Below are 23,605 nucleotides of genomic sequence, written 5' to 3' on the forward strand. Positions count from 1 at the left end.
AGAAAGAGTGTTGTGTCATCTGGAATAATCTCAGCCAAAGCAAAGAAAGTGTACCACAGCATTTATTTATCTCATATGAGAAGTGAGATTTTCATCCTTCTTATGGTCTTTTGTTCATGCCATAAGTTTGGCATAATCGAAAAGTTAAAAATTGACTCCACTCAAACACAATACACATGAATATAAGTTTTACCTGAAATTTCAGATATAAAGTGTCAAATTTGTTTGCTGATGAACATGCATTCCTATTTCAAGAAATCTGTCAAACATCATGAACACCAAACAATCATTCGATACAACTTATACAGCTGACCTATTGTTTACGTTATCCTAGAAACAGAAATAACATGAAAACTTAAAATTGACTAATGAAACATGAAAACAAGGTCAAGGTCAAATAAACCTTGTCAGAAAGACATGTTCATCTACCAATCATTGCATAAACCAACTATAGTTAACCTATTGATACTATCATTAAATAAATATACATCAAGAACAGGATTGATGCTTCCACATTTCTTATGTGCCTGTCCTAAGTCAAGGCCTGTAGTTAAGTGGTTTTCGTTGTTTCATGCCTGTCATACTTGTTTTCCATAAATTGTTCATAATTTATAACAATACAGCTATAAAGGAGTAGGTTCAGTAAGACCCTCTTGCCACCCTGAGATGTGGTGTGAGTGCCAATGAGACAACTCTCCATCCAAATAACAATTTAAAAATTAAACCATTATAGGTTAAAGTACGGCCTTCAACACGGAGCCTTGGCTCACACCGAACAACAAGCTATAAAGGGCCCCAAAATTACTAGTGTAAAACCATTCAAACGGGAAAACCAACGGTCTAATCTATATAAACAAAACGAGAAACGAGAAACACGTATATATTACATAAACAAACGACAACTACTGTACATCAGATTCCTGACTTAGGACACATATATCGGTTATAAGCATCAAGTCATGCTAAATTACTGAAATCTTCATTATTTTAGCATTTCATTAAATTTTAGACGGTTTCTGTCTTAAATGAAATTGGCCACATTTGTGTTCATTCATAGTATTGAAATGTAAGTTGTATTTGATGATAAAACATAACATATATAAAAATTGAGGATGAACAGGGATGTGGCTACTTTCATTTTTGACAAAAACCATCTGAAAAGTGACGTTTTTTTTTGCAAATTTTATAGATTTTTCATATTAAAGCTTGAATTGGAACATTTTTAATGACTAAATCAGTTAAAATCTTTAAAATAAACTAATTGAATCAATTGAAATAGACACTCAAGTGTTTAAAAAGTGTCCAAAATCGTTTCTTAGATGAGGTCTAAAACAGCCCTTACCGGAACTACTCCTTAGGCAATTGGTTTTGTCAGTTGAATTGTGTTTGGTGAATAGCTGACTCATTGGCAATTGCACCACATCTCCTTATTTATATATGGATCAATTTTTTGATAAAACAAAATAAAATAATGTTTTGAGTAGGACACAGCTTTGTATCTTTAAATTTTACAACAAACAGACATATTCCTTTTTATATTCCCCCTGAATTTGTTTATCATCAATTTTAATAGAATCATTCAAAAGGTTGAAATATGGAAACATGAAAATATCATAATACCAAATGAATAATTACAAAGAAAACATTTGAAGTTTAGCAACTTTTTATTTCCATTATAAAATGCCTCTTCTTTGATAGCACTTAGATAAAGAATTCAATAAAAATTTAATAGTACAGATCATTCATTTAATACAGGTTTTTAATTGACAGAGAACAAAGAAAATAAATGCTATCTTTTCCTCGTGCGTTTGCTTTTATTTTCACTGTCTGATGTTGATGAAAGAGATAATGCTTTTCTTTTGTTCCTATCTGAACCTGATGGTCTGAAAGTAAAAAAAAAGACAAGTTTTTAAAAACTACAAACATGAATAAATATATAAATACTAGAACACACCCGCCATGAGACCAAGTACATAACTATGTGTAAGCCTTATTTTAGCCTGGATTTTAAGTATAGATATTGTCATCTGATAAAGTCATGCTGATTATAAGATGCAGTTCTACATTCAAAATCTTTTTGTTTGAACCCGTCACCCTGGAACTTGTAAATTATTGGTAATATTAATTATTTGGAAAACAAAAGGTCCTGGAATGGAGTATGTTTTATCAACAGCATTGTCCTATATTAGTCATAAATAAAGTTGAATACTGTACCTATATGCCTTATTCGAAGTCATGTATTTTAGTATTCATATTGTCATCTTATAAAGTCATGCTGATTAAAATATTACAATAGGAAACAATGTGACAATGATTGAATTTAGTAGTGTCAACCCTGTGATTATGTCTCGTGTATAAAGCAAATCCTAAATACACCCTTTGGTGGTGCACTTGTCAGATGTGGAACGTACAGATAAGGTAATAGTTGGTAAATATACTATTGGTATCGGTATCAGTTTCGATCCGGAACTTGTTAATTATTGGCAATATAAATGATTTGAAAACAAAAGGGTCCGCAGGGGAGTTTTTTTAATCTACACCATTGTCCTATATTAGCTATATATAAAGTTGAATTCTTTGATTTGTCGTTTTTACCCCATGACAGCTGACAAATTGGACCTCGTTATTTTAGAATTATTGATATAAAAATTTGACAACAACTAGAACCAGCAGATGATGAAACCTGCATTGAATGTAATATTTCCAACTATTTATAAATCAACGTGCAGCAATTAAAATTAATAGCCTTGTGCTGATGCTGCATTAAAACAACATTTAAAGGAAGATGAAAATTATATATTTTTTTAAGGTAATACAATTTCTGATTTTGTTCTCTTTGAAAAATAAGCAATCAGGAAATAAAAAGTGTGTGTAGCTTTTCTCATAAATTTTCTTTGTGATGAGGGCTGTATCCTATAGTCATTAATTAATCCAGAATATGTCCCTAGTACATGGATGCCGTATCCGCACTATCATTTTCTATGTTCAGCGGACTGTGAAAATGAGGTAAAACCTCTCATTTGGCATTACAATTAAAAAGATCATATCATAAGGAACATGTATACTAAGTTTCAAGATGATTGGACTTCAACTACATAAAAAATTACCTCGACCAAAAACTTTAACCTGAAGTGGGACAGACAAATGGACGAATGAATGAACAAACAGAAGCACAGACCAGTTAACATAATGCCCATAAATGGGGCATAAAAACAAATATAATAATTTATAATGTAACTTCTACTAATATGTAACCACAGTGGAATACTTACACAGAAACAAAACCTGATATATCTGGTGGACAGTAATCTAGTGGGTTGGGCGGAGGATTGTCTGTGAGATGAGCTGCTATAAATTCTGGCTTCAGACATAGTATATTATTACCCAATAGAACCTGTATGTCAGACTGAAGCAACAAAATACAAATCATACGATTAACGTCTTTACATCAATTTATTTTGCTGTCGTAAAAAAACAACAATTGAATGACAACTACACAAACATACTGTAGATTTTTTTTGTGGGTACCAATTTTAGGGAATGTGGATTACAGAAAAAAAATGGATTTTGATTGAAATTCGATTTTTTGCTTTTACCAAAATGTGCATAAATCTACAGAAAAAATATTCTTAGTTCAACATTTGAATTTATTGTTCGACCATGATATCAATGAAAATTGGTATCCATTAAATAATGATGAACACAAGCTGCAATTCTAAAAATATTGTTTCAAATGAACTCTTTAATATACTTACAGGTTGTAAAGGCTTTTTGCTGAGGTCAAGGAATGCATGTGAAGCAGATATATTTTCTTCATATGGGGGTCTATAAAAGTGAAATACAATTGTTTTATCATTACAAATGAAATGCAAACTATTTCTACATAACTAAAAATGTTCATTGTTGATTTCTGCGGAAATCATTTTTTCATTTTTGCGGATAACAAAGATGTACTTTCAATAATAAAGAGTTGTGTCATTTAAAGGACAACATTGCAAATAATAGAAAAGGGAAGACAAATACCAATGGTAAAATTGAACTTGCAAACCAGTTTTGAACTTCATTTAAATTAATACCAAAGTAAAAACCCACAAAGTTAATTCATTAATATTTGAAATTGGTTCAGACTTGATATATATATTATCATAACTATGATCCAATAAATCATAATGGACTCTTTAGTTGGTATCTGTTTTTTCTAATCGCTGAAAAGGATTATTAACATTTGTAATGTAATGTAATGTTTCTCATGACATGTGTGTTAGGCATGAGGAAATATATTCTTAGTTATGATATTTTTACACTTTATTTAAAACACTTACTTATTTGGTAAAACAGTAGCACCTCCAGCCTCTAGCAATCTTTTAAAATTGTCATCTTTAACCTTATCACAATTTAGTAGCACTGTCCAACCATCAAATGCACCTATACATTGGTTAGTCGACTGTCGAAAATAAAACAGAGCTCATTATCATAATGCATATTAATTTATTTCTGTGGTAACTAATCTTGTAGATTGAGGAAAAATTGTATATCTTAGATTTAAAAAAAAACCTAATCTCAACTCTGCTTCACAACAAATACACAGTGTAGATTATAATAACATGTTGTCATTTATTTTTGTGGTTTCTAATCTTGTGGATTGAGGGACAATTGTATATTTGGTGGTGTTTTTTTTTTACCTTGGTAGATTGTTGAGATGAACAAAAGCTTTAACTCATTTCATATCTGCATCACAACACATACACAGTGCAAATTATGATAACATGTTGTCAAGTATAAACCAAACAGTATCAACAGAGTCAGTCTTCAGTGCAATAATAATTAATTGCTGCTCTTCTAAGACTGCATATCTACCACAATATACACATAACTATCTTGTAAAAGTTATTCACAAGTTATTAAGATAAAACCAAAATGTCACTATTTTATATTTCATACAATTTACATCTTTTCTGTGAAACATCTTCAAATTTACTAAAATGTTCAAGTCATCACTCATCCCAATTAAAAAAAAACAGAATGTAAATAAAATCTTACCAAGAACAATTTCATTATATTTTAAAGAATTCAATTGAATATAAAATACCACTCCCACCTGTAGCGTATTTTGGACTTTGATCCTCCACCTGTATGCAGCAGCTGCCAGTTTAGCTGTTTGTTGATTGAGCAAACTTTGTGTTCCATCACCTCCCCATTCATAAAAATCTTCCTACAAGTACAATTATTACTGTACATATAGCACTTATAGAATTTGTTGTTCTTGATTAATATGACATATCAACTACAAATAAACAGTACATTTTACCCTCACACATCAATCCTCCAGTTAAACTTGCATCAAGGATGAATAAACCAGAAATAAATTACTTATTAAATGCAAAAATATAAAATAAAAAGTTTTAAAGCATGGTAATACATTTTTTTTTTACCGAAAGTAAAATGTAATCACAAATATAAGTTTGTTCATTCATAGTAATCAATATAAACATATTTGAAGGATTGCTGGTGTTTATCCTTTGGAGCAATTTAGGTGTCCCAAACATAATTCCTTTTATAAATATATAAAAAATATCATTCTTTGAATATCTTTTTGAGAAGCCAATATTTAAATTTCTTATTATATCTATTTATGTAACATGAAATGACCTTATTGAGGCTTTTCATAAGTCTTTCATTACCTGAACAAATTGTCTCTCCTGACGACAAGCTTCAAAGTAAGATTTGTGTAGAACCCATTTCCCTGATGCTACACTTGCTAGAAACTTCTCATTTCTTGTAGACTTACCTAACAAAAATAATGCTTGTCTAAAAATGTTCATTGTCTCTATAAAATTAGTTCATTAACGCTCTTTATTTTAAAATTACATCAACTTTCAGAAAATGCCAAGATACAGAAATTTCAAATTCACTGTGTCTATCCTAAATTGGTTGACATATTATTTTTGTTTTTTTGTTTGTATATTGTTCTTGTCTACTACACAACAATATGTATCTCTGAAATGTTTGATGTGTTACATGATACAGATAGATATAAGATTGTATAGAATTCTTCCATGGAAATTGTTAGCTCCCATCATTTTCTAGATTGAAAGCAGGACTTTCATACACATGTATCATTTTTTCAGATTCCATTTTTTACACTAGAATTGAATGATGAAATTGTGAACACACATATAAAAGTAGTCCTGTTTTATTATACAATCTACATGTAAGTACTGCACACAAACCTATGACTAGATGTGTACATGAACAATCAAAGTGTAGAGATTCTAATATATTTCCTCCAAGCTGTTCTACTAAAGCACCATAATTTTCTTTTTCCTAGAATATAAATAATAAATGTAAGGTATGTTATGGTTATATCAAGGTATGTAATGATATAAATAATAATCGATTCATATATTTCGTAGGCATCTATTTTCAGAGATTGGGAAAACTTGTGTGTCAATCTCTGCATACAATGTCTATAGAAAGTTTTAATTCTTTGAACATTTGAATTTGTGATTCACCTGTAACCACAAAGTGCATGCAAATTGGTATCCAACAAATAATAACAATCCACATTAGTAAAATATATCATAATACCAAGATTAATGGTAGGCACTGAAATGCAGGATCTCTAATAAATCATTTAAATTTGTTTTAAATACTAAGGTATTAAATGAGCAATACTTGAATGTTAGGAAGGAAACATAGATATTAATAGTTTTAATTCTAGTGCTCATATTACAAAATTGTTTGTGAACTTAATTTGTGATATGCCTCCATCAAGAAAATTTCATGAAAATATATAAAATCCACAAAAAACAAAATATTGACAGGACTTGTAAAGTAATCTCTTACAGCTTGTTCCATGCCAGGCATAATGAACACAGGGGGTGATTTCTGGACTGTCAAAACTTTCATCGATAGGTTCTGGAGAGGGAATTCTATTCTCTTCCTTTCTTACCTTGTGGAATGCTAAAACAAACAACATATTCAGTGTCTCTAATTAGTCAACACTAACTTTTATATGAAAGGTAAGAAATAACATTAATACTAAGTATTTTAACAGTCAAATGTGAATTTTTACTGTGTACTTCCTTTGGCTCAATATGCATTTGATGATTTATGTATTCACTCACTATTTCAAGTTTAAAATTTCTTCTGAATAGATTTTTAATAATCTTTCTTGTACACTAATAACACTTGCTCTGTCTAATATTTGATATCTAAGTAAAGTATTGTTTGTTCTATTAGTGCATAAAAAGTGTGTTTTTTTTAATGTTCTACGATAATACTATTGCTTTTTTTTCTATATTAGATGAATTTTAATATGTTTGGTAACAATTTGTTTAAAGTTAACAGATATTTATTTCTTTTAACTTTTTATAAAATATTTAAAGGGTGTATGGTAAAATGCCTGTACCTAGTGAGGAATCTGACATTGTTATTCATTAGTTTGATTTGTTTGAGCTGTTGATTTTGCCATGTGATTAGGGCTTTCCATTTAAAATTTTCTTTGATGTTTTGTATCTTTGTTATTGGACTTTCATATGCATGTCAATATGAATACCTACCTAGAGATGGACCCTCCGGAGTTGGAACTCTTTCATTTTTTGGTTTTTCCTTCAATATTGTCAAATAAAAACAGAAAATATAATTAAAATTTCAATTGTTCTTGAACAATTGAGAGGTCTTTCCTTTTCGTATTGTAAACTACATGTTCCAATAGTCGTAGAATGCATTGAAAAGCTCTCAAACACACATAAAACCGTTAAGATATGACAAAAATAACAAATTTGCTTTTTAGGACATGACCTTGACTTTTATCCTTGTGACCTTTGAGAAGGTAATCGGTCCACGATGTCATTATAAAAGACCCATGGGTCGAGGACCTTTGGTTCAAGAGTTAAAGCTAATTTTGTCTTTTCAGAAACCGTTAACAGGGGTTATGCCCCTTAAGGGTATGTCAAAGCTCTTGGTTACAATGTAAAAAAGTTGCGCCTTAGTCAACTCAACATTGTTCACTATTTACTATTTCTGTAAGTATAATCGTTTTCGAGATATCTAATAAAAAGTTGAAAGGTCAAAGGTCAGGGTCAACCTTAAAAAGCTTTTAAACACATCTAACGAATGGACAACAAATATCATATTCCTGACTTGGTACAGGGATTTTCAAATGTTGAAAATGGTGGATCGAATCTGGTTTTATAGCGCTAAACCTCTCACTTGTATAACAGTTGCGTCAAATTCCATTATATTTACAACGATGCGTAATCAAAAAAGACATATTAGGTAAAATGCTCAAAATGTGGGTACAGAAGTCATCACTGTGGAACAATCTCAAAATAACAAATATCTAACAAAAAAGGGCACAGTAAGCGACTGGCATGTGACTGGTTTTCAAGCACGGTAATCGTATAACTTACGGTATTGTGACATCTAGCTGTTTCTCTTTGGTTTTCTTTTTTTAAGTCACTGTCCTATTAATAACTGTGGCAACTTGAAATGCCAAGGATTTCATATCCAATGAATAGATAACTTAACTTTGTTTTTTTATTTTTTTTATTCGAGAGTCACTGATGATTCTTTGTAGACTAAACTCGCGTCTGGCGTATAACATTTTAATCCTGATATCGTTTCATATATATCTACATATATTTTATATAAATTATTTTCTTTCAGAGTATGTTCAGGTATTCATGAAACTTAATAAATAAGATATACTGCGAAACCAAGTTTCACTGTAGAATAATTGTATTGTTTTAAAAATTTGAAATGTTTTACATAAGACTAAAACGAGTCTCAATATTAGAGGGCCCAACGCAGCTAGTATGTTACTCTTAATAAAATTATACGAAAAATCTTATATATACATGTCAAAGGAAATTTGACTTTTAAATCTATACAACATCTAAAATGAGTTCATGCAGCTGCAATAATGAGTTGAGAATTTGTAGGCATCCATGCAAGAAACAAAATATCAAGATTAAAAGGCAAACTGAGTGGTTAAATTTATATTGCAATTGGTTTATGAAATCAGCATTAGACATCTGGTTTGAGGAAACTGGGATTTTCAAAAGGGTTATGAAAAAAATATGTATATTCAGAGAAAGTAAATAAAATATCCGCGCTTTAAAATGTTGATTCAAACAGAAGTTGTGTATATACAGTTTTGTATTCACAACTATCCAGCATCGTTTTCAACAATAATGTGCAAGAATGTACACACACTAACCAAGTTTTAATAAACATAGTTTAACATTTTCATTATCTTCCTCACGGTCAATTATTTCAATTTAAAAGTAAACAAAAATTCAGCAACAATCTTTTGGTGACCAGCGATCTTAGGTTCACGTGTTACTTTTCTTTTTTTTTAAGAAAGCAATTTGTAACCTTGGTCACCGTGTATTATCGTCTCGGTCACCCAGACGCTTGAATTTTATTAATCTTATTATGCGTCTGGGTGATCGATACTAATATAGGCACTAAACAAGCGGGTGTGATCGATTTTGACCTGATATGGTAAGAAAAATCTTATTTTACTTTTAATCTACTTTCAGTGTACATTTCTCAACATCTGAAATTCCGATGATACACGGTGTTGGAGTTGTCTTACAAAGATATAAGGGTTGCAATTAGCCATTTGGCATCTGCTCATGTTATATGTTAAAATTGAGAATGGAAATGAGGAATGTGTCAAAGCGATAACAACCCGACCACAGAGCATACAACAGCCGAAGGCCACCAATTGGTAGTTTAGTTTAAACATATTTTATTTGCAAAAGTAGCAAAAGGGATTGGACACAAGTTATAACAACATTAGAGACGTCCTCTCCCAATTGGTCTTCAATGTAGGCGTTCTTCAGCTGGCCCCTAAATAAATACGTATACTAGTTCAGTGATCATGAACATCATACTAACCTCTGATTTATACATAAGAAACTAAAATTAAAATCATACAAGACTAACAAAGGCTAGAGGCTACTGACTTGGGACAGGCGAAAAAATGTGGCTGGGTTAAACATGTTTTTTTGAGATATCAACCCTCTTCCTATACATGCTATACCTCTGGGCAATGTAGAAAAAACAAATACACAAGAATACGCACAGTTAAATTTAGTTTAAGAGAAGTCCGAGTCCGATGTCAGAATATGAAATAAAAGCCTTGAAAATAAACAAAATGACAATAAAAACATAAATAACAGCAGACTACCAGCAGTTACAGACATGCCAGGCTAGAACTCAATTCAACTGATTGAAAGATTGTGTCTTCATAAAATAAATATATCAGACACAATCTGTTAGGGGTTTAGTATTATACCATCATGAAATATGTGATACTATAACCCGTTACATGGTTTTCTATGAGTTTCAACATGAAAATATAAGTTCTATTAAGAGTTTACAGAAAATCATTTTCTTACCGAAAATTAAACTTTTGAAAAACCTTAACAAAACATGACATTTAAACCTATTTGAAAAACTTAATCGTGATAAACATTTAACCCCACACGCTACAACACCCCATTGTTAACCAGTCAGGCATATCTGCTAGATCTATTAAAATCTTAAACCGTAAGTTTAAGCGTAACGCCTATTTCATTTATAGAGATGTGTCTATTTACTGTGACAATAGTTCTTATAATATGACTTGTACAAATATCATTAAAAAATATTTTATTCATTTAAACTGTTTTTAACTTCAAATGATTAAAGAAAAAAAACCAATGATTGCATCTCAATTTAACTGCACTGACACTTTTAACTATGACGATCACTTTGCGTTCGTCCGTGGTGTGATCAATTAATGAACACTTATAAGAAATATTGTCTGGAACGAATTTTAACCATTAATTCGGTACAGACATGATGTATAACAAATTGTCTTCAGATTGTCCGTTAATTAATTTGGAACCTATAAAAAGTAAAGGGTTTAAACTCCATCAGGCAAATTTGATCTCAGTTGGATCTGGTGAATATTTTATGTCCTATTTTGTAATATAGATCTTCAACTGTTTCAGTCCTTGTATATCCTTAGCTTTCAAATATTCAGCTTTGTGCGTTCCCAGTGAAAGTAAACCCACAGAAACGTTTCGGAATCGTAACATTTATAACGTGTTTTTTTTTAAAACAAAGTTCAGACTAAATTATCCTGTAATAATTGAGTTTCTGCTATTGTTTATCAAAAGAACAAGTCATCTTGCAATATAGTAACCAATAAATTGCTATTGTCTGTTGGAATGTCCCTCAAAGTAAAAAAAAAGTTTCAAATCCTTAGAATGGAAGATTGATTGATTGGTTATAAAGACCACTTTCAACACCATTGTGCTATTTCGCAGAAGTTTTATATGGATTGAGGAAGTCATAGTGCCCGTTGAACAATGTTGAAAAACCACAAATATTTGGTAGGAAAACTGACAATCCTAGCCAATTAAGATTGAAGTCGAGGGCACAGCCCCGTGCAGGATTCGAACTCACAACCTATAGTGATGACATGCTAGTGATGCAGTAGTTCGACCACTTTACATTATTGAAGGACGCTCTCCAAACGATTCTACTACATACGAATACAGATATTGTACGACTGACTGTCAATCGGTAACATCATTATTTGTTTTTGCCTTTCCAATTAAACCGATGTCCGTATGCAGTTATAATTATGCACGTACACATATGAACACACGTTGATACGTATTTGTTGAACGCAATCTCTTAAATAAGAGTCTGATTTAATCTTTACGAATATGTTCAGGCAGTTCGTAGTGCCTAATTAATTTGACATTTTTGGGGAAAATGTCGGCACTACCATTGAACGTTACAAACTACAGGTACAAATTAATGAAGGATCGCACTCGGTATTTTTTTCAAATTCAGGAAAAGAGAAATTTCACAATGGGAAAAATATAATCCTTTGTTCATTAAGTTTAATTTTTCAAACGAAACACACATTGTGAATATATATTTTAGTGTAAATAAAAGAATATAACAAAAAACCAAACCGGGCAAAATTAATGATGGGAAAGTCTGAAAAACTGAAAAATAACAATTAACAGAACGAGTAAAAAAAACCCTGCCATATTTCTGGCTTGGTGCATGTATTTTCCAAAGAAATGGTGGATAGAACCTGGTTACATAGTTAAATCAACCTCCCACTTATATGGCAAATATTTACAGTTTCGTTATATTCACAAAACTGTGTATGCAACCAAAATAGACATAAATAAAGGCAACATTAGTATACCACTGTTCGAAATTCATAAATCGATAAAGAAAAAACAAATCCGAGATACAAACTAAAGCCTCGGTTACACCTTACCGGATAGCACAAACGGACGTCTAACGGATGAAAATAAAAGTTGTCCGTTCACAAAATTGTTATCCGTTGGGAGTCACTTGATGTGCTGACCGAATAAAACGGACGCGTAACGAAGGCAAAACGGACACACACCGGATATGCAACGTACGAGAAACGGAAACTAATCGGACAGAACGGATGTCGAACGTACATCCAACGGACGAGTCCCGCTTAAAACGGACACATAACGGAAGCGTACCGGATAAAACGAATGAATAAGATATACAGAAAATTTAAAGGCGACAATAATAATACATGTTAATCGCATAAATATTCAAAAAGTTTCTATGTAACTGGTTTTGGTTTGGTCTTCAAAAATCCATCAAAGGGTAATGTCTGGCCTGAATAAGAGCTGCTTGATAGTGAAGACCTGCACTTACTTTAAAATCAATTATGAAAAATAAGAATTTATGACACTCAAGAAATCTGACAAACCAATAATTGTTATTTCTGACGCGAAATTTTCAATAAGCATTTATCCGTTTCAGATCCGTTCATCGTCCGTTTTATCCGTTAAACGTCCGGTAGAAGTCCGTTTCACATTCGTTCGACATCCGTTGTATCCGTTTAACGTCCGGTAGACGTCCGTTGGTGAATTTGACTACTAGACCTCCAACGGATGTATAACGGACAAGTAACGGATACGTAACGGAAACGGAACGGACGAGTACCGTACAAAACGGACGACTAACGGGCGTTCAACGGGCATGTTATCCGTTGGATGTCCGTTCGAAAATTTAAACATGCTCAAAATTTTCCAACGGACAGAACGGAGGTCGACGGATAAAACGTACTCTAAACGGACATGAAACGGATGTGGACGGACGTCTAACGGATAAGAACGGACGCCTAACGGACATGAGCGGATTGAAAAAAAAGTTATCCGTTAGGCGTCCGTTCGAGCTTTCCGGTAAGGTATGACCGAGGCTTAAAACTGAGGTAAACGCGTCAAATATAAGAAAACTACGACACAACAGTAACACAACATTAAAATGTAACACATACATGGCACAGGTTATTTTAAGATAAAACTGGTGGGTTGAAACTGGTTTTGTGGCATGTCAAACCTCCCGCTTTCATGGCAATGTTAATTATAACATTAAAATAACAATATTACAGGACAGAACAGCAATACAAATAAATGGGGAAAACATAGAACAGAGAAACAAACGATTGATATCCAACAAAAGGTACTTTGTTAAAAAAGACAATACGCCAGACGTGCGCCACGTCCACACAAGACTAACCAGTGACGCCTAGATGAACTAAAAAGTTTGAAAGCCAGAAGAAGTGCAAAGTTGAAAAGCATCGATGACTAAAATTTTAAAAAGTCTCGACCAAAACGGCCAGGATTATTCACCTGGGACAACAACATCCTTTAATATTATTTAGAATTTTGAATAAAACATATCCTTGTAAATTTTATGAAATTACTTTCAATAGATATACATGGTAAAAATGAAGTGGTGGATAGCTACAGAACAAAAACGGATAAAATACATAACCATTGTTACGCTCAAAGTGACATCACATTTGAATTAAAAAACGGGTTTCCAAAAATTAAGAAAGAATTTAGATGAACTTCAAGATTTAATCTGTATGGCTTATCTAACGCTTATTATTAACATTGAAAATTACAATACTAATTAATATCAAATTGTAGTAGCAATTCGACAACCAATTGTATTATCTAGCTATGTCGAGCTTCCTCTGTATAAAGGTTAAAAAAAAGAAATATGATAGAGTTTTAACGGTAAATTTCATTTTGAGTTCACCGAGATCAAATTTCTATGTCGTATTCATTTTGTCTGTTACATCAATCTTGCTCGAAAAATATAAGGAGGAGTAAATGTTACGGTTTATCATCAAAGAATGTTCTGCCGACATTATATTATGTTTTAATTTCAAATTATTTCTAAAAGCACAATAACACAATAGCTGAATAATATGACCCAAGTTTGTTTTCTTAAACACTAGCTAATGACTACGCCTTTTCATTCCTATATAAAAGTTAAGTTTCGACAAAAAAAAAAAAAAAAAAAAAAAAAAAAACCCACAAAGATTAAGGGACAAGTCAAATTTTTGGGGGATTGGCACCGGTGCAATTCACATTTCTCCCTTAAAACATCTATGATCTACCCTCTGCATATACAAAAAAACTGTATGAAATATCTGCTAAATAAGTATACGTCCTATGTAATCTATGAATAAATCAAACAGACTTTAACTTCATTTTTATCAGATTAACATAGATAAAATATAGTAGTCTTTGGATTTGTCTGAAATTTTAACTGATCTCATCCTTGAAGAAGGCAAATAAGATATATTCAATGGTGTTCAAATATTGCAGAGTTGAAATATTAGCTCTCCACAAAAATAACCACTTTTATGGTGCATATTTATGAATTCATTTATGCAATAATATTTTTTTATGTTTTCCTTGTGATATGCCAAAAAAAAAAAAATCGATGGGAATGCATTATTATGCCTTCGAACCAAAAACTATTTTTGCATATCACATGGAACACATAATATTACTGTTATTATTACTTTGAATTTTCACGCGCATAGATGATCTTGAGTTAATATGCCATTTATCAGTCTACACATACATACATTCATTGTGATTTTATATTTAAACCGTCCATGTTATACTAAAATCGATATAACCCCCTGAATGTGGATATAACCCATTTGATATTACGACGGCTATTATTAGAATCTATTTATTAATTATAAAAATATGTCAAAACAATAGAACTGCAATTATAATGGAAGATGTTTACATGAAGAGTAATACTCTACAATAGTTTATGAACAATTTTTACAGTGTTATCTTTTTTTTTAAATATATATATATTTTTCTGTTTGAACTTTGTTCTTTTTTGCCTTAATTTTCTAGCCAGAATATTTTTATTGACAAACAGTTTTCCTTATTTTTAAAGATGCATACTCTATCTAATCCTTCCTTTTTTTAATGATTTGCATTTGATTAATTTGTACTACACTAATGGCAGTATATCATATGGTGCCTATCATATCACTTATTTAAAGCTCTATCAATGTTCTCTTTTTACATTTTTTTATTGTTGTTTATTTTGTTGTTTATTAATTTTATGTTTTTTGTTATTATTTATTTTTTCTGTTCGTATATTTTTTTCAACCTTTTTAAAATTATTGCATGATTGTTCTATAAACATAATATTAATGTATAGACTGGAAATTGTATTTCCATTGTTTTTACTTGTTTGTTCCTCAATTAAGGTTTATGTACCCTTCTGTAGCCATTTTTGTACGAATTTTTCAAACCTCAATTGTATCAAAACTACAGATATAATGAATAAAAGAGATAGGCCATTTAATACATATTCCAATGGGAAACTTGATGCAAAGCATTATTTTTTACTGTTTCATTGCATTTGATAGAAAAAGAGGACTTTGTGGCAAATAAATCAAGATTTTATAGAAAATCCACAGCCTTTAATACAGAGATTTTTTTTATAAAATTTGAAACATAAATTACTCACTTGATTTTCTATGATGTGCTAGTGTTTATTTTTTACAAAAAGTTCTAAGAAACCTGTAAATTCCAAAACACCTCGTGCTGAGTCACTAAAGTCGAGCGTACCCTAAAAGGTGTACTTGATTTTGGCCATATATATTTATATTTGTTTTAACCAATAACTACATTTATAAACTTGTTTTAAGGAAATCAATGCTAGCACTGCATGCAATAATCCTATATCTATCAGTCATCAAGTTGCCAAATATGAGAGTACAAGGATAAGGGCTGTGGATTTTCTATAAAAATCTTGATTTATTTGCCACAAAGTCCTCTTTTTCTATTAAATGCAATGGAACAGTAAAAAATAATGCTTTGCATCAAGTTTCCCCTTGAAATATGTACAAAATAGCCTATCTCTATTATTCATTATATCTGTTGTTTTGATACAATTGAAGTTTGAAAAGTTCGTCAAAAAATGGCTACAGAAGGGTACATAAACCTTAATCTTGTTTATTCTGTTGTAATGAAATTTGTATAGGCTATTCTCCACATTCATACATATGCCATTAAATGCTGATGTCCTATCAGTAATTCAGTAAGAACATGTGTGTGTCCTACTGCGTTTTGCCCCCTCCCCCTCCAATAGATATTGACCGGTCCCTAACGTCAGCATTAATAAAAGGCTATTCGCTAAATGCTATAATCATAGTATAAAATACAGGATATAATAAAATAATTAAGTAAGTGATCAAATGTGAAATATCCTACTTTTACCTCTATATCTAGAATTAACATATACATATTTGATTTAAATAATGTGAGTTGTGTTATAATCAAAATGAAAACCACCATCGCATAGGTTACATTAAATGCAATGTGTATTATATTATAAAGATTAGTGTTCAGTCAAGTTATAAACCCGCTCAGGTGAAAAATATCAATGGTTATATAAAACAACTTGTACTATCGTAATTCCAGTATTGTCAAATATCAAATTTACTGATATCAACTATTTTGAAATTTTGCAGGGGGCGATTATATGTTCAGCTGTAAAAATCAACGCCACTACAGGAAGCGGTTCAGAGATCATTCACAAAGAAACCGACAAGAACGCTCACAATGAAACCGACCAGAACGCTCACACTGAGCAACAACAAAGAAAGAAATCAAAAGAAGAAAACATCAATTCAAAGATAAAACATAAAAACTTGTTTTTAAAAGTGTTTGGATGTAATCATACAGATACCAACTTAAAAGCACGATTAAAACGCATTACAAACGAGGACTTAATCGTTGAAGATATCAGACATGATGGCAAAGACACATTTTTCACAGTACATCTCAGAAGTTCCAAACTGACAAAAAAGATTATTTTTTTTATTTACAAAGAAAACAAAGAAAACGAAAACACCGAAAATGAAATTTTTATAATAGATAAACAACAAGAAGATCTCAAAGAACAACCTAACTTTTTCCAAGACAAACAAAACAAATTAAAAGAATTAATGGACAAAGAAGCATGTGACGTTGTGTCCAATCATAACAAAATGATAAACGAGGTACAACAAAGAATTAAAAATGTCGCTAAAAATTTGGTAATGGACTCACATGAGTACAACGAAGAAGGGGAATTGGATATCGTTCCAAAAATTGAAAACTTACACACCAATTTTACTGTAGAATCAACTTTATCCCACGGTACAAAACAGGAAATCGATGCTCTACAAGATAAACTTTCAGAACTTCGATTGCAACAGAAAGAATTCAAAGATTTTATAACATGTATGGATGAAATGTTTCAGAAACATAAATCATCTAAAAACTCTGCAATGAAAGTTTATTCCAAGTTTCAGATAGAATGCAAACATCTGAAATCTGCATTGCCTATGTATGCTAGAAGAAATGAAATTGTTTCAACTGTTACAACAAATCAAGTTTCAATTATCATAGGAGAAACAGGTTCTGGAAAGAGCACTCAAGTTACCCAATATTTATATCAAGCAGGTCTGGCAGATTCGGGATTAATAGTTTGCACACAACCACGAAAAATTGCTGCAACCAGCTTGGCTACACGAGTTGCCCATGAGCTAAACACATCTGTTGGCAATCTAGTTGGATATCACGTTGGTATGCAGATGAAAACGTCAAAAACAACAAAAATTATTTACATGACTGATCAAATGCTTTTAAATCTTTGCTTAAAGGATGAAACGTTTTCAAAATACTCGTGCATTATAATCGATGAAGCCCATGAAAGAAGCATATACACAGATTTGCTTTTAGGAATGATCAAAACAAGTTTAACTAAAAGACCTGAACTAAAAGTTGTAATCACATCTGCAACAATCGAACCGGAAATATTTGTAAATTTCTTTGGTACATGCCCTGTTTTAAAGATAGCTGGAAGAATGTTTCCGGTAGATGTCATTTGGCCGACTGAAAATGAGGCTGAGGAGGATTATAAAAGCGCAGCATTGAAGAAAACAGTATATGTCCACGAAAAAGAACAGAGTGGAGATATCCTGACATTCTTAACATCGCCGTTAGAAATCGAGAAATGTTGCAATAATTTTGAAAAGACTTTCAAGGATACGAATAACTTTATATGTCTGCCTCTCCATGGCCGTTTACAACCACAAGAACAACAAAAAGTATTTGAACCAAGCCCTGTAGGAAAACGAAAAATAGTTTTTGCTACTAATAGTGCTGAAACTTCGATAACCATACCTGGAATTAAATATGTCATCGATACTGGAGTTGCAAAAGAAATGTTATATGATCCACAAAAGAACATAAACGCGTTAAACGTAACCAATATTACCAGAAGTTCAGCAGAACAAAGGAAAGGTCGGGCTGGAAGAACTGAACCAGGCAAATGTTATCGGCTTTATACAGAAAACACTTATAATAATATGGAAACAAACTCAAAGCCCGAAATATCAAGAGTTCACTTAGGACAAGCTCTCCTTAAGCTATATGAGCTTGGGGTTAATCCACTACAATTTGATTTTGTACAAAAGCCATCACAACATTTGATAGACACAGCGATGGAAACGTTGGAGCTTGTTGGAGCTGTTTCTCAAAACAAGATAACCGAACGAGGGAAATGGATAGCAAAGCTTCCGATCGATCCTAAATTCGGTGCGTTTGTGTATGAAGCTATAAAAGAAGGGATTGGGATTGAGGGAATTGTTTTGTCAGCTTGCTGTGGAACGAGTAGTATGTTTTACAGATCAGGGTCAGAAAGTCAAAAAAACGAAGCTGACAAACGAAAAGTCCGTTTTTGTCATGAAGGAGGAGATTTCATGACAATGCTAGAAGTATTCCGTGAATGGCACAGCAAGCCTGAAAAATCTAAGAGTAATTGGTGTAGCCAGAATTCAATTAATAATAAAGTATTACGTGGAATAAGAGAGACAGTCAATGAGATTTTGAATGTCCTGAAAAAAGAACAGGGAATACTAATGCCGTTTCAACTCAAAACACCAAAAGATGTTGACGAAAAACTTCAAGAGATGTTGTTCAAGATATTTAGACAAAACCTTTGCCATTATCTAGGACACGACAAGGCCGGATATTTAGTTGTACAGAAAGATCAAATCGTGCAAATCTTTCCAGCATCGTCTTTAAAAACACTTGGACTTCAACCGGACTGGATTGTAATAGAGCGTGTTTTGAAAACATCTCGTGATTTCGCAATTAATATTACTCCAGTAAAAGATTCGTGGTTACAAAAGGCATTAGCAGATGATTTACTAAATTTTGACTTAAATGCCGTTCAAAGTCAAAGGGTTGAGCAAGCAGCATTCTGTGCAGTTGGAGAAAAATTGTTATCGAATTTTGTGGGTGTAAGATATTCTGAACTTCGAAATTTGGAAAAAACAATGCGGCAAGTACTTGATGGAACTTTTGTTACAATAGAGGCATCTAAGGAATATGGTGAAATAACTGCATTTGCGACAGAGAAGAACAAGGAAACAGTTAAAGCTATGATAAATGATCGCTTAAGCTTATTTAAAGGTACAATAAAAGGCGAGATTAAGGAATTCTACCTATCACCTTTAAAAAAAGGCGTTAAAGTAGTGGTTGGAGCAGGGATGGACATTGTTGATGTACTGATGCCAAATGAATACAAGACCGTTGTTGTGAACGCTACAGATAATTCTATCTCGGAGAAGGACATTTGTGAATACTTTGAAAAATTTGGTAACGTTGTCAATGCATATAAATTCACAAATAGCAAAGATAGGACCAAATGGGGGAAAATAACATTTAAACGAAGAGAAGACGCCGAGTCGTCGGTCCAATCGACAAAGGATAAAAGTATAAATGCAATTCCAGACATAGGTTATCAACCTGTAAACGCCATTGTTAGCCTTTACACCATCAGAGCAAAGATAGAATGGTGTAGACGTCCAACGTTTGCATTTATTAAATTCAACGATTCTTCACTTGTGCAAAGAGCATGCAAGACACCGATTTCCATCGGGGAAATGTCAGTAAGAATTACAAAAGGCAAAGTAAATGCCTCTGAGGTCCATGTTGCAAATCTCTGCAATTGTACCACAGAAGATGAGTTGCGCACAGCTTTTATCAATGCATTATCACTTGAATCAGGTGCAATAGAGAATATAACCATCAGAAAGAAGAATGTAAAAACGAATGAATGTGAACTTCAGACTTTGAAAGAAAAGATTGAGTCTAAATTGAATGAGTATGTCATAGAAGGAACGTATTATCTTGATTTAAAAATTCCAAGAGACAACCACGTTACCTTTTTGGCCTTCGTGTCGTTTTCCTCACCAGAAGAGGGAATGGCAGCCTATGCTGGCATACATAAAAGATTCAAGATAAACTATCAAACAGTATCGATGTCAGTAGAATTCAAAACCTCAGTTGCTGTTCGAAAACATCTCTTCCCGATGTACGAAGAAACATTAAGCAAACTTTCGAAAACGCTCGACAAAAATTTCAATGTAAAACATCTCACAAAGACACTAAAAAATGGGAATGTGCTAGTGGAATTGCTATGTGAGAACAGCGAGAACATTATGAAAGCAAAAACGGTTGTGGAAAAAGTTATCGACGGAAAAAAGTATGTCACAGATCAACCGGGTGAATTGGGAAAATTGTTTAATCCGGGCGGTAAGAGATTTTTTGAAAGAGTGAAAAATGAGACCAACACGATTATCCATTTTGACGCTCGGGATTTCTCTATTATCATCCATGGGACAACAGAATCGCAAGAAAAAGCTGCAGAAATGATAACAATGTGTTTAAGAGATCTTAGAATTGGCGTATCACAACAAATGGCTTTAAAGGGACCAGACAAACCAGTTGGAGTGATGAGAGAACTCATGATGCGATATGGTTATGATTTAAATTTGCTTGTTGATGAATATGGTTTGAAAAATGTTGAACTTGATCGTCGGAGACATATTTTGACAGTTACTGGTGAGCAAAAAGCAGTTCAAATAGTCATTGAGAAAATGCAAATGGTTATTGAAGAAACCGGACTAAAAATGAAGGGAAGAGTTCTGAAATCTAGTAAAACACGTGAATGTGTTGTCTGCTTTTGTGAAATAGAAGACGGTAACATGTACAGATTAGAAGTTTGTGGCCATTCCTATTGTAAACAATGCGTTCAGTTTCAGTTCCAGGCTGACCTCAACTCTCTTCCGGTATGTTGCAGCAGTGAAGCTTGCGATGAAAAGTGGGCGTTGAAAGATATAACAATAATCGCAGATAAAACAAATAATCCAGTTGACCTTTTAGTAGAGAAAGCTACAAGCTCTTTCGTTGCCAAAAATTCGATAGCATATAAATACTGCACAACTCCCGATTGTCCTATGATTTATAGGGTATCAGAAAAGGAAAATCTATTCACATGTCCGCAGTGTGAGAGTCGAATTTGCACAGGATGCAACAAACAATACCATGATGGATTAACATGTGAACAAGTAAAAAAAGTAGCATCAACCAAGGAGGCTGATGATAATCTCCATTTATTTCTTCAGGAGTGTGAATTGAACATTAAGAAATGTCCAAAATGTTCAACTTTGATAGAGAAAATCGACGGATGTAATCATGTTACATGTCAAGCGTGTAGAACTAACATTTGTTGGGTTTGTCTGGACCACTATCCCACTGACGTTGAATGTTATGTACATCTCAGCCAAGAGCATGGTGGTTGCTTCAATTTCTAAATGATGTTCAAATTAGTGTCATGGAAGAACAAATTCTGGAACTAAGTAATTGCTTTAAAGTTTTTACTTTCAAAATGCGTTCATAGTCATGATAGCAGAGCGAAATTAATGATAACACAACAAACTTGAAACTTAAAAATAACTTAGACTAACAAAAAAATGTATAATTGTATATCTAATCTGTACACAGAGTTAATTGTTTCTTTATGACCTATGTAAATGCGGAAAATATATTTTACATTGTCAAAATTATAAATTTAACAACTACAAAATAATTTATGTGAATTCGTTGTGTTTGGCGTAATTTTGTTCTTCGATATCATAAAAATGATAAGCATTATCATGCTTTAAGTATCATAATAGTTATCAAAAGTACCAGGATTATAATTGTATACGCCAGACGAGCGTTTCGTCTACATAAGACTACATAAACTATGACTCATCATAGATAAAATTGAGAATGGAAATGGGGAATATGTCAAAGAGACCAGAGGCGGATTTAGAGGGGAAGGGGGGGGGAGGGGGACGGGCCCCACCTCTTTGGGAAAACATTTGGTTGCTTGTATAGGGAATCACTGAAGCGTGGCTGGAGCGGGTCCCCTCTTAGGTGAGTCAGTGGGCCCCCACTTATGAAAATGTCTGGATCCGCCACTGGAGACAACAATACGACAAAAGAGTAGGAGGCCACCATCGGGTCTTTAATGCATCGAGATAATACCAGGATTAGAAATGATGTACCCATCAGAGAACTCAAACCAACAATTTTTTCAAATAGTCACGGCTGCCTTGTTTGTTGATTAGCAAGAAACTAGATACACTCTTAAAATTTAGCCTTAGTTTGGTTAAATTGGTGAAAAATTATATTTCAGATAAATCAGAGATTTTTTCTTAAATCTAAAGACGAAGGTGACAATGATGGTGGTAAGGGAAATTTTTCATCTTGCCAGGGATAGTATGTATTATTAGTAATACATTGCACAAAATTTCTGCACATATTTATCAAAGCATGTAATGAAGGAACAGTACTTTCACCGTTTTTTCTCTCGTCTAATGATCAATCAGGCGCTGTAGCACCTACCCGGGGATTAGTGAATATTTTTTAAGATGTTAAAAAAACTACATCTGTATTAAAACACTCAATTTCAACAAAATAAATACTTTGTAATGGGAAAAGAAATCTCAACCCATCATTTTTTCATAAAATGTCCAGTACCAACTCATGAAAAATAGCCATTGTTACATTATAGTTCGTTTCTGTGTGTGTTACTTTTCGGTGTTGTGTCGTAGTTCTCTTATTTTTGATACGTTTTCCTCAGTTTTGTTTGGAAGTCAGACTTTTTTTTCTCTATCGATTGATGAATTTTGAACAGCGGTATACTACTGTTACCTTTATAAATCTCAATATTTTGTCATATAAATTTGCACAAATGTGTCAATGTTACATAAACATTTCAAGCATCCTTATAACCAGTTTACTGAACTTACCAGAAAATTATGTATGTATATAGCAAATCAATTACCTTTTGATAGACTGCCAACATGTAAATATTT

General features: G+C 32.5%; 1 protein-coding gene and 1 pseudogene across 1 annotated transcript; one reads left to right on the top strand and one right to left on the bottom strand.

The window, feature by feature from the left end:
* Positions 1-1,645: 1,645 nt before the first annotated feature.
* LOC134688044 (DNA topoisomerase 2-binding protein 1-A-like) lies at positions 1,646-7,430 on the bottom strand (annotated as a pseudogene).
* Positions 7,431-9,395: 1,965 nt separating this feature from the next.
* On the top strand, positions 9,396-22,333 carry LOC134688289 (uncharacterized). Its single transcript, XM_063548848.1, has 2 exons — positions 9,396-9,510; positions 16,877-22,333. Exons 1-2 carry the CDS (start codon positions 9,508-9,510, stop codon positions 22,052-22,054), a joined length of 5,181 nt encoding a protein of 1,726 aa, XP_063404918.1. The 5' UTR covers positions 9,396-9,507; the 3' UTR covers positions 22,055-22,333.
* Positions 22,334-23,605: the final 1,272 nt, after the last annotated feature.

The sequence above is a fragment of the Mytilus trossulus genome, chromosome 10 (assembly GCF_036588685.1).
Source record: "Mytilus trossulus isolate FHL-02 chromosome 10, PNRI_Mtr1.1.1.hap1, whole genome shotgun sequence".
Taxonomy (NCBI): domain Eukaryota; kingdom Metazoa; phylum Mollusca; class Bivalvia; order Mytilida; family Mytilidae; genus Mytilus; species Mytilus trossulus.